This window comes from Glandiceps talaboti, chromosome 2 (assembly GCF_964340395.1).
Source record: "Glandiceps talaboti chromosome 2, keGlaTala1.1, whole genome shotgun sequence".
Classification (NCBI taxonomy): Eukaryota; Metazoa; Hemichordata; class Enteropneusta; family Spengelidae; genus Glandiceps; species Glandiceps talaboti.
The window spans coordinates 24,043,994-24,057,699 of NC_135550.1; the positions used below are offsets into that span (position 1 = coordinate 24,043,994).

The window sequence follows — 13,706 nt, forward strand, 5'->3', positions numbered from 1 at the left end:
GCTAACCTCAGCAGTCCACAGGTCGAAAATGGCACCACACGAATAAAAAATAGTGGTACCTTTATCCGAAGAACAAAATCATTAAGTGAAAGCACATAGAATGTACTCTCGGTCCACGCGTTTCAAAATAAGCTCTACTTTTGAACGAGTCCGGTGATTTGATACTTTGAATTAAGATACCAATATGTTGAGTAATTACTCGTTAATTTGTGTGGTACTCTTTTCACCCAACGAATAAAGTATGTGAAATTTGGAACTTGCAATCTTTAGATATTATCTAATTTACAAAAAAGCATTTATTATGTAAAGTACTCAAGCAAATTAAAAGCTGCATGGCAGTGCGACATATTCTCATAAATACATGTATGCACTTATAGAAAATTTGAAGCTTCCGTGTAATTACTGGAAATCATCATTTATGCAAATATCTAATTTCATAGGATGTTTACCAAACCTAAAATCAGTTGTTGCGATTTCTATACTTCGCAGACTTGTAATATTTTTCAATTTTTTTAAGATACCATGTCCACAGACACAGTCACATACACATACATACATACATACATACCTACCTACCTACCTACCTACCTACCTACCTACCTACATACCTACCTACCTACCTACATACATACATACATACATACATACATACATACATATTGTTACGAATTGAATCTCACGTAAGCAATTAGAGACGCTAAGATATTCTTATTTTTGAGCTTGAGAATTATTTATCAGCCCCAAATTATCACATGCAATGCAATAATGTTATAAATAATACAGTTCAACATAAGCTATATCTTATACTAGTGTTTTTGGGTCTCTCCACTCGTCTTCAACCGCGGCGGAACAGATGGCTTATATCGGAATGACGAAATGACATGTACAGAAATTGTCCAATACGTCTTTACGAAGGTTAAAGTTCGCTATTCTCAAAACTGCACTGTTTTTCACACAAAAGCCTTTACCTTTGACGGCTATGCATCCAACATGGAAACCTGTCGTTGCCAGTAGGTAGTAGTTATCTAACAGTTACTTCAAAGGTGGATGTGGACGTGCACGGGTGGAACCCGACGCACATTTAATACAGGTGAACAACGCATATTGAGTTCCGACGTAAAGCATAAACGTGGATAGCTGAACTCCGACGCAACAGTACACGTCGACCAAGCGTCACTGCTACCTTGCACCACCGTTGTCCTGGCGAAGTCTGACTCACATCTTCTACACTAACATAAGACGTTATTCTCTCTAATTAGTTTCTCATTGTCCCAACATTTATATACTCTTTCGACCAATCAAAAGATCTAATGTCTCTCGAGTCATTATAATAATAGCGCATCCAGGTGGACGTCTACACCTCAGTTGTATGTTAACGAATTCAGAGTACAAAATAAACTATTTCAAATACATTAGTGCTAACTCAAGCTCTACGTAACACCTTCCCCCACTAAAAGAAAATTTTGGCATGTCTTGTCAAAATTTCCGAAAGTACGGTTAATTCATTCAACATCGAGACAAACTGTCTGCAACAACATTATCTTTGCCTCTAATGTGTTTGATTTCTAAGTTATATTCTTGTAACATTAAGTTCCAATTCAAAATTCTTCTATTCTTGTCTTTCATTCTGTTCAAAAATGTTAGCGGATTATGATCCGTATACACTTCGGAATGTTGTGGGGCTAACACCAAAGCTAACAACTCTTTCTCAATGGCAGAGTAATTCTTTTGATGAGAGTTAAACTTCTTCGAAAAGTAACAGACAGGATGTTCATACCATCGTCATCCTGTTGTATTAGAACAGCACCGGCAGCGTTGTCACTGGCATCAATTACCAAAGCAAATGGCTTATGAAAGTCGGGTGTTTTGAGTATTGGCGAATGTTGGAGAATAGCTTTAAGGCTATCGAATGCTCTTTGACATGACGAATTCCAAACAAATTTCTTGTCCTTTTTCAACAAGTCAGTGAGTGGCAAAGCCACTTCAGCAAAATTCTTGCAATATTTTCTATAATAGCCAGCCATCGATCCCCAGAACACGCATTAGTGCTTTCTTACCAGTAGGGACTGGGTAGTTTACAATAGTCTCAACTTTGGCTTCTACTGGGGCAACACAGCCCTGCACTACTTTGTAACTCAAATATATGACCGTAGCCTGGCCAAACTCACTCTTTGACAGATTCACTGTCAACTTAGCTTCAAGTAATCTCTGAAACAACTTTGCCAATGTACTGAGATGGGCTTGTCATTAGCTGTGATAATATCATCAATATATGAACCAGTACTTTCTAAACCTCGAATTGTTTTGTCAATTAATCTCTGAAAAGCAGCTGGCGAATTATTCATGCCAAACGGCATTGCATTGTACTCGTACAAACCAGATGGTGTTACAAATGCGGATATTTCTCTAGCTCTGTCTGTCAATGGTACACCCCAGTAACCTTTCAACAAATCAATTTTCGTAACATACTTTGTTTTACCAATCTTGTCATCTACCCTGGGTATGGGATACAAATCAGTTTTCGTGACAGCATTCACCTTGCGAAAATCTGTACAGAACCTTATACTTCAATCAGGTTTAGGTACCATTACAGAAGGTGAGCTCCAACTACTTTGACTAGGTTGAATAATATCATTCGCTAACATATACTGAACTTCCTTCTCCATACGTTGGCTCTTAATAGGATTTAATCTATATGGATGCTGTTTGATCGGTTTTGCATCACCAACATCCACATCATGATGAACCACATTTGTTCGCCTGGGCACATCAGGAAATAATTCTTTATATTTGAAAATTTATGTCGGGGGGGGGGAAGAGGGAGTTCTAAATGATCCAACTTATCATCCAAATTGTTCAAGATCTCTGAATTATTCAACTTTGGTCTTATGACATCAGACTTTCGTTTGAAATGTGGTTCATCTGACCTTTCGTATTCTCGTGACACGTGATATTCACTGGTTTTACAGTTTCCTGTTTCTTATAATGGTTTTAACATATTGACATGTCACAGTTGCGTTGCCTTTTTACGATCTGGTGTTTTTACCACATAGTCAACATCATTTACTTTCTTTACTACTTCATAAGGACCATGAAACTTGGCCTGTAACGGATTACCTTGGTTTGGGAATAACACTAGTACCTGGTCACCTGGTTTGAGCACTCTACTTCTGGCCTTCTTATCATACCAGACTTTTATTCATTTCTGAGATGTTTTCAAATTATTCATAGCCATTTCGCAAGATTGGTACAATCTAACTTTGAATTTGGATACATAGTCTAGAAGGTTAAGATTTGTATTACTATCCATCCACTGTTCTCTCATCAGTGACAAGGGCCCTCTTGCTCTCTGACCAAATACTAACTCGAATGGACTAAATCCAAGAGATTCCTGGACAGATTATCTTGTAGCAAACAACAGCAAGGGTACACCTTCATCCCAGTCCTTTTCATTCTCATAGCAATACGTTTTTATTATGGTTTTCAAGGTAGAATGAAGCCTTTCTCATGCACATTGCGACTCGGGGTGGTAAGCACTAGATTTGATCTGTTTTGCCCCTAGTTGATAAATTACTTGCTGAAAAAAATGAGTTCCGACGTATAGCATACACGTGGATAGGTGAACTCCGACGCACCAGTACACGTCGACCAAGCCGCGTCACTGCTATCTTGCACCACCGTTTTCCTGGCGAAGTCTGACTCCCACCTTCTACACTAACATAAGACGTTATTCTCTCTATTTAGTTTCTCATTGCCAATATACTCTCTCGACCAATTCAAAAGATCCAACGTCTCTCGAGAACCTCGAGTCATTTTAATAATAGCGCAGTTGTATGTTAACGAAGAGTACAAAATAAACTATTTCAAATAAATTAGTGCTAATACTCAAGCTCTACGTAACAATACATACATACATACATACATACATACATACATACATACATACATACATACATACATACATACAAGATGCTATTGCATAAAATGTAAAACAAAAAAATTATCAAGCATGTTTGGTATTAAATAATCCTTACTTTAGATAAGGTTAAGTTGCCTTTGCTTATGTTTCTTCAATTTTAATGGTTATTTTTTATCTTAAATATCACTTTGATAGTCGTATTAATGTATACAAAAAGATATTCAAGTTTAAGTCGGTGAACTACGCATATCTTGTCAGCGAAATAGGTTTTTACCATATGTACTTTACTTGCTAAATCACGATCGTGTTCCTATTTAGTCGCCGTTTCTGAAAGGAAAGAAAGAATACGATTTAAATAGATTACATGTATTGTGTATTACTTGTAAAAAAAATCTCAAAATCAAAATTTCAAATGAAAGCAAGTGTCCACAATACCTCCCAGCTATTTATTTCTACACAATACTGGCCATGATAAAACGTTGTATTGTCCATAGTTTAATAGAAACTACGTTTTTGGCAAATAAGAATCTAGTAAAAACACATTCTACCTAGTAAAATCCACATTCGTTGATTAAAATATTTACAGATATAGAAGTATCACCTACTTAGATATTCAATGTAGCCAGCGGTATCATCCAAACCACAATAACACTTGTATCCACCTCTAGGACATAACTCTTCTAGGTCAACACATCCCTCAGGATGTTCATCACACTTAATTTTAAAACCATCACACCCTATAAACGAAGACGCATTTGTATCCCGGGTAATTAAACTTATAAAAGATTAAAACATAAATATTAATATTATTTGTATGTACATAATATGCCATAAAAGTAAAAGTATATAAACGATGAGCGTTTTTACTGAAAGCAGCGATGTTTGATGTTCACAAATGTATTCAAAATAACCAATGTCGCCCATTGCAAACTTTTCAATGTAAACCCTCCCCAAGTGTAAATCTTATTAAATATTTTTCGTTCCAACGTAAACAAGTTGGGCGGAGTACTTAAAATTTTGTGTGGGGTTTCTTTCCTCTGTAATACTCATTTAATTACACCACACTTTCTACATTATATCAGCACATAAGCATTCAATTTGCAATTTATTGTTCAATTTATGGACACCAATCAATGTTTAATAAAATGTGCGTATTATCTCAAAGTTATCAACCTGTCATCCATGAATCAGCAATAAAAAACATATCAAGCAATAAGTCTTATACACAAGCCTTATACTTTCAATGTCACTACACGTCACAATTTATACTGTTAAGATATTCAAGTACTATGCAACTACCTATCAGTCAACAATTTTCAAATGTAACAAATTGTGACTGCAAGGAAGGCAAAATTTATCACCCCTCTCAGCGAAAAATACCCTCACCCCGACTATCATATACCCTGTGTAAATTGGATGCCCTTTGTAAGGATGGTTGCTGCTTCATATTATCATTTGTTATCACTAACACGCATAGCAAATTAATATACGAATTTGAAGCATGTAGTGTGTCATCGCCAATGGCTGCTCCAAGTCATATAAATACCATCCATGTAAGTACTAAGTAAGATTGCATTCTTTAGACATTGCCTAGTTGTCAATAATTATTAATTATGCAAATTGTTCATTCAAAGTAAAAATTATATTAAAAAACTATGTAGTACAATGCGGTTTATTATTTTCAATGCAAATTGTATTAATTTGAAGACTACATTCTTCTGATAGTGCCTACTTACCAAAAATAATTAATTATCCAAATTAATCAGCAAAGTCAATAGCTACATCAACGAGCTTTATAATGCATATGCGGTTTGTTGCTGTTTATTAATGTACTAAATTATTTGAAATCTAAAGGTGGTACTAAGATATTGCCTGCAAAATCATGAATTAAATGTATCATTGAAATTATGAATAATAGCAAAAACGCTTTATAGTGCACGTGTGCTTTGTTATGTAGCAAATGATATGAAATTTGAAGATTACATTAATATATTGTCTCATCGCCAAAAATCATTAAGTATTCAAATTACTCATTAAAATGGAAAGCACGCTGTTGTTGTTTATCAATGTACACAATTATATGAAATTTAGAGATCGCATTCCTTAAGATATTGCATCATTAGCAAAAAGCAATAATTATGCAAATGACTCCTCAAAGTGAAAAGATACAGCTGTAAGCTTCATAATGCACATGTGGATGTGCTGTTGTTTATTTATGTACACAATTATCTGAAATTTGAAGATTGCATACTTAAGATATTGCCTAATTGCAAAAAATCATCAATCGTGAAAAGTGCTACTAAAGTCAAAAGCTTCATCAACAAGCTTTCTTGTAAATATGAATTATGTTAGTGTCATTAGTGTTAAAAGCTACATTAACATACTTTTAATAGAAGACTCATCACCGATGCATATACCATGAAAATAAGTAATTATGCAAATAACTTGTTCAATGCATATACCAAATTATATGAAAATTGAAGCTTAATTGCATTCTTATGATATTGCCTAATTACTTTAGCATCATGTACTGACTTATATTGAATTTGAAGCTTACATCCTATATAGTCTTCTGAAAACTGTTAAATATATAAATGACTCATTATAATTCACAGGATGATTACAAAAACCTGATCAGTTCTTGTTATTAACATAAGGAAGATGTGTAGCAAGTTTTATTGGTACTGTATTTTTTTTTAGATATCGTGACCACAGACAAACATACATGTATACACAAAGACAGACAGATCGACAAAAGCATACCATAACCTTCCCTTACGGAAGGTAAAAGTAATAGATTTCATAAAAATGATGGACGAATATCTCGTTATGTAGGGTATCACATATTAAATGAGAATTTAGGGTACAATCAATAATTATAAATAAGTGTTAATAACTCTAATATCAATTACTTTAATAAGATACACTTATAGATTACGTAACGATTCCTTAAAGTGGCCATATGGATGAGAATTGGTATTAATTTTCATTTTCATTAAATAAAACAACTATATGTTTCATTAAATGAAACAACAACATATATCAAGTCCTAAATCGCAAAAAAGGTGTGAAAGGTTTGTTAAGATCTACAATGATTACACTATGAAACTTATTAATGCAATTTCTAACATACTGTAGTCAATTGCTACCCGTCATACGGTTCTGGAGTACCAGTGCTGTGAGCAATGCCATGACGTGATGGATTTCAATTCCGACACCACATCTCATCCTTTTTTAAACACACTTGTAAATCACATTCACAGTCATAGTAAGCCTATAGTAGCAATAAAGTAGTACTTTTCACTGTTATGGTTTGGATAATACATTTTATATACTTACATTCAATGTCCAGTCCAGCTACGGCAGTGATTAGTAACGATGCCGTTTCTCGTAAAGGTATTCCGATTTCGGGTAGCCCTAGACAATTTTCGGAACAAAAGAAAATGTAATTGAGGAATTGTTATAATTAGAAGTTAGATTTTGTGGTGAGCCATTGCTGGCAAATCATAAACATCTTGTTCGGGTATCCTTGTCTGTCTGTCTGTCTGTCTGTCTGTCTGTCTGTCTGTCTGTCTGTCTGTCTGTATGTATGTATGTATGTATGTATGTATGTATGTATGTATGTATGTATGTACGCCACTACACATTCATGATAGCGACTTTTCCGCCAAAGAGTACGTCACAAATTCCTATTTGTATTCCAGTGTTAGTTCATGCATATTATGTCAGTGTATATAGACACCTTAGAAATGATACCATCAAAGTATGTTTAAAATGAACAAATCCTGTAATTTCATCATCTCAAAAATGGGCAGGTTATCGGACGTTATATTATTTACTAGTATCCCTAAATCTATAAGGTAACCGTACCTCCTTGTTCAAGAACATACTCGACTCGCTTTTTAACGGCACAGTAGAAATCTGGTGCAACGGTACACTGGTTTGTGCAGACTGTTCCCAAACAGTCAACTAGTGGAGCACACTTTGGAAGAACATCAGTACAAGCATCAGCCACATCTTTGGAGTCGTCAGAGTACAAGATGTTGCACTTAACACCAAATCCATCATCTAACGAACATACTGAAATGGTCCAATAACGAAGGAAAGCATAAGCAGGATTTCAGAGGGAAAATGCCGTTATCCGATATTTACATTGTTGTTTTATGGTCAACATTCCTCACTTCATACAATGATTTACAAATCAATTATTTGAAAGAAAATTTCTATCAACTGGGTTATTTGAGTACTAGAAACCCTACAGCTAAATTCAATTTTTTTGGAATGCCATAACAAGCACATTCCATAAAAATTAATATTCCGCATTTTCAATTTCTTTCCCTCATATTGATAATCGTATTTCTATATAGTCTCAAGATGATATGGTTGGCCATTATTCAATTGACAATACAAATAAGTGTAGTGTAGCAATGACAATACATTCACCCACTGTTTGCCGTCCATCAAGTGATAATAGCTGGTAAAATTAAAGATTAACTCTAAATGGTAAGACACCTATTTTACATTTCGTTATTGTACGACCCACCTTGTCATATGTTTGAGAACTTTGTTTTCACTATTTGTACATCACCGAGGAGAAGACGGAGAAGATAAATATACAGAAAAGTAATCAATATGAGTGCAGAGTGGTTTTAGATAACCAAACATTGCTAACACCTACTTGGTAGCTTCAGAATTTCATAGAGTTCGTAGTCCCCAACAGCAATTAATGGCACGTCCTATTAATATTGACGAATAGACATAGCAAAAACTATCAGTAGTGTGAAGGACTGGTTACTTGTACTTTAATATTACTTGGGCTTCATTTTTAAAATTCCAGCGAACCGAAACGTCTTATGGGTAAAAGTGAGAATCATCAGAAATTATCATTTTTAAAATTTAGAAAATAGACTATTTTGTACTCAAGTGTATGACATTGTGTTGTTTTCCAGTATTACAGATCCGATTTCACTTGTCAAAAATGATGTTATTACATTCATACAGTTATACATCGTGATTATACTCATTCAGGGTGTGGCTTTTGATTAACTGTACAAATTCACAAGCCATAAAATGAGATAGCTGTATATAGTTCATATAGTAACTAGTAGTATCGAAAGTGTCGGAGAGCAGAAATATCCACATCAAAAATATTCATATTTCGTAGCAAGACAGGGATAACATTTGCAGCTTCCATATTCGTCTTCTGAATGATGAAACCCTGCTTTCGCAGTTTTCAGTCTGAGACAACATATATATCAGTTGCATCAAGACATAAATTTATTTCTGCAAGGACGAACAATGGCAACTAAATTCTTTTTCATGGGAAGACTATGCACGTTTCTCTCTAGAGAGTAACGCAGAGTAAACCGTCAACATAGGAAGTGTACAATCTGTCAGCTACAAAAATAGTACATCAAAAATGTGGTTCAAAGATTGTGAAAGAACATGTTACTGTATGGCATTATATTCTACTTTGGAAAATGAAGGTTTTCAGGACAATATTCAAAATATATATCAGAAAGCTTTCAAAGGTATAGGCAACAAGATCAGTTCTTTCACTTGTTTAGTTTGTGATAACGTTCCAGTTTACAAAACGAAATTTGGGTACTTACTTTACCAATACAAGTACAAACTAATGACAGTATGACTATCACGGTGTAGACGTTCATCATGATACGAATGATCACCCAGTGTGTCTGTCAACCAGGCATGGACAAATGAAGGGAAATATCACAATAAATGCAGTTTAAATAGTTGTATAGCAGCCGTTTTTTTACGACATGTATATGATTGAATACGTCCTTCAATTTGTATTAATAATTATAAGACACAGACAGCAATCATCATAACTTGATTGGCAATCACTTACAATGTTCATGATAAATGATGTATTGCAAGTTACGTAACGTAGTTAGCTCGTAGTTGAAAAACTATCAAAACTGTCACCAAACTCAATTTCGAGTTATTCAACCTCAACAACAAAAGACTACATATAATGTAATTTTAATTGTATTTTTCGTTTTAATTCATCCGATATAACATATATTTGTATGTGAAAGGCTCATGATGGATTAAAATCGTAAGTTGTCTGGCAGAGCAATAGAAAAAAAATGGTCCTGAACCAAAATAACACATACTCAAACTGACAACACTAATTAAACTACATGGGGTTCATTTTGTTTGCGAAAAAGGTCTCACATTGGCCTGTACTTGGAGATACTTTTTTTTTCCTTTTTACAAAAAAATAAGGACATGTAGGAGGCCATTTAATTGCATAAAATTTCACCAACCATACACATTATCAAAAGCATGAAAATTCTCTTCAATACCCCAATTTTACTCGAGTCAACACATTATTATACAACTGTATGGCTATATTACCTACACTTTAACTTACCTATTCAGAGATATTTTGGCAGACACACACATTTACTTACTAGCTATTGATTGCCTCCTAATTAAATGTATGGTAGGTAAATGAAGAGTACAACTTTGCAAACTACAAGATAAACGACTGCTCCTGCGGTTTGAATGTTCAAAAAAGTCTCCAGAGAGAGAGGGGGGAGGGGCTTAGGAGAAAATATTATGGTCAAACCGTTTTTATAAAGATACACCGCTTTCACGCTCTCAAAAATTTCATGACCCCCCCCCCCCTCCAATTGAACCCTAGAATTTTCGTAACCCTTTAACGCGGCTGCACAGAGACTTTATATGTGCAATTATACGGTATCCCCCTTCCATCCCCCATTCTGGGGATGTAAACTGTATGGTACACTACATTAAAAAAACAGTGGCAGTCGACTTCAATGTCCGTACATATGGGATTACTTTACAAAGAGGTGTGGGCTTTGGAGGAAGTTATCTCACATTGGGCTGTAAACCTGGTGGTATCATGTACATGGAGATACTTAGCCAGGACTTTCCTCTTCAATCATCAACGTACTCGACGATGGTGAGGAGGTGTCCCCACCCACGGTGAGATTTTGTGAACATAAGAAAATATTGGAGACCATTCAGAGGTATACAATTTCAAACCAAACACATTAATATTTACAGTTATAGAGTAATTAAATATTCATTTTACTCTCAGTACATTATGATATGGCTATATTGTCTAAATTTTAACTTTTAAATTTACAGAGACATTTGCTTGGATATCAACTAGAGAGAGAGAGAGAGAGAGAGAGAGAGAGAGAGAGAGAGAGAGAGAGAGAGAGAGAGAGAGAGAGAGAGAGAGAGAGAGAGAGAGAGAGAGAGAGAGAGAGAGAGAGAGAGAGAGAGAGAGTGTGTGTGTGTTTGTGTGAGAGAGAGAGAGAAGGAGACAGAGATCAAAGAGAGTTACAGACAGACAGACATACAGACAGAGGAAGGCATACACAAATACATTCACATAGCTGTCACCCAACTCATCACTGAATATAGGTTTAAGAAGGTATCGCGGCGCAGCCACGAGAATTTTTTTTAATTTAAAAAAAACACTCTTGAGGTTTAATTTGGTTCAAATGAAAAGCAAAATATTTTGGGGCCCCTTTTAGACCATCAGAATTTTCATGCCCCCCCCCACCCCACCCCTTCTTTGAACCCTCAATTATTTTCATGCCACCCCCCCCCCCCATTTCTCCCCATGCTCCCCCTCTGCCGTAAATTCTGACCCCAGCCTAAAGGTTCTACTTAGTATCATAATTACGTGTATTTCATGAATAATACATCATATTATTGCACGCATTTGAAATTAAATGGGTTTCATTCTTGTATGAAATTACCTACTTTTATATTGTAATTCCAGCGTAGTGGGTCATTAAAATGCTCTGATAGCTTTATGATTCATAGACACAATGACATCTAATTGCTATTTCCTTTCCGTAAATCTCCCTCTATGAACTGAAACGTTTGTAATAGTGTTTGCTCTTTGGGCCTGTGGCCTTATTGATCTGAAATAAACTGACAACAGAAATTGTGACTATCACTATACTATACAAATGTTTTCCCTACAACAACCGATACATTAGATGCATACAGAATTAATACTTTATATACCAAAGGTTTTAGATGACACATTATCTCGACATCATGTGGTATACATGACATTGAAATCGTATTCAGTTGATAGTTTGCCAATTCGTTGCTGTTGGTTCACTTGTCTAGTGGAGAACACTAAGGTGACTACATGCATGCACGTCCACAATAACCCTGTAAAGATTGCATGATCATATTTGCACTAAAAGTAGTCCAATTACTGACATAAAACTAATAAAATATCAATTTAAATATTGGCGCAACGATATCAATCTAGATCAATTCTGCTATATCTATTTCATTGTTTTCCTTCGCATTAAATTTAAATTACAAAGACATCACCATGATTAATTATAGTAGGTTGCTATAAAATTTCGAATCTTAACGGCCTGTGTTTAATTAGATGCAGTGATAAAATTTAGTTTGATAGGTAAATACCAGCTGGTCGATACTAAAGTAATAGCCATAACTACCTCGCTCTGTAGTTTCGTATCGATCAGGTTACATCCATCCAAACCTATTCAAGTTGAACAGACTTCCTCTACCATATTTCTCTTGATTTTTACGCGGCTAAATATAGTTGGCTCTGATCTACGAAATGGCAACGAATCAGTGAAGCGGCCACTGAAGAAAACGTAATATTATCTCATAATGAGTGAATACGTCATTTATTGCCTAATACTGAGCCGAATCAACAGTTTATGAAAATTTCCAGTTTAACATTCCAGTATGACTTTTTACCCTATCAGAGGTGTAACAATACGAATACAAAGGGTGGGTTCAGCATAACGGTTTGCGATCCGTTAAATGTCCACGTCACTGCCGCTGTATCAGAGCTGCAAACTCCCGTCTACGAGAGCTGCGTGTGAGCACATCGCCACCGACGTGGACATTCTAGTTAAACCGTTTTTATCCTGAAGTCGCCCGTTGTTTAAATAATATCCCGGGTTCCTCTCCGTCAAGGCCATCATTCTGTAAACTGACGTCACCCTGTAAGGACATAACATTACTTTTACTCACTTCAAGCCTTATACTAAAACCAAATGCAAGTACAGTTTTCTCGCGAAAAGAGAACAGAATAGGAAATTGTACGGGACATAGGTAAATTCCACAATTTCTAAAACAATTGACCTGCGACCTTCTAAACTTACCCTACAGCTAACAGCAATACAAATGAGATCAACATTAGTTTCAAAAGCAAACCACGAAAAGTAAAATCAGAACGAGACTGTTAACACGAATGGAAAGTGATAGCATTTGACTTGGTCTTTCGAAAGAAACTACTACTACTACTACTAGTAGTACTACAACTAATACTAATACTAATACCACTACCACTACTACCACTACTACTAATAATGTTAATGTTGGGTTCTTATATAGCACTTTCCCACTCCGTGCTCCGCGGAACGCCTCAACTCCCCATTTAAGCGCATACGATTAAAGCCTTCACATTGCAACCTACATCCTACCAGGTCCCCAATTGTACAGCTGGGTTGACTGAGGACTTTAGCCACTCAGAAACAAACAGCAAGGCGGGTCTCGAACCTGCAACCTGCAGATTCCAAGCCGGTCACGCTAACCATTCACCCATCATGACTCCATGAAAACTTATATAGCACTTTCCCACTCCGTGCTCCGCGGAACGCCTCAACTCCCCGGTAGCCATTTAAGCGCATACGATTAAAGCCTTCACATTGCAACCTACATCCTACCAGGTCCCCAATTGTACAGCTGGGTTGACTGAGGACTTTAGCCACTCAGAAACAAA

At 35.8% G+C, this 13,706-nt stretch overlaps 1 protein-coding gene across 1 annotated transcript; it reads right to left on the minus strand.

Moving 5' to 3' along the window:
• Positions 1-4,065: 4,065 nt before the first annotated feature.
• LOC144453794 (uncharacterized) lies at positions 4,066-9,630 on the minus strand. Its single transcript, XM_078145156.1, has 6 exons — positions 9,532-9,630; positions 8,598-8,655; positions 7,790-7,999; positions 7,259-7,336; positions 4,525-4,656; positions 4,066-4,246 (listed from the first exon to the last, which is right to left on the minus strand). Exons 1-6 carry the CDS (start codon positions 9,589-9,591, stop codon positions 4,230-4,232), a joined length of 555 nt encoding a protein of 184 aa, XP_078001282.1. The 5' UTR covers positions 9,592-9,630; the 3' UTR covers positions 4,066-4,229.
• Between the last annotated feature and the right edge of the window lie 4,076 nt (positions 9,631-13,706).

Coding starts and splice junctions, on each gene's coding strand:
- LOC144453794 (XM_078145156.1), bottom strand. CDS start 9,591: ATGATGAACGTCTACACCGTGATAGTCATACTGTCATTAGTTTGTACT. Junction 8,000..8,597: donor TGAAATTCTGAAGCTACCAA/GTAGGTGTTAGC, acceptor GGACCATTTCAG/TATGTTCGTTAGATGATGGA. Junction 4,657..7,258: donor AGCTGGACTGGACATTGAAT/GTAAGTATATAA, acceptor CTTCGTTTATAG/GGTGTGATGGTTTTAAAATT.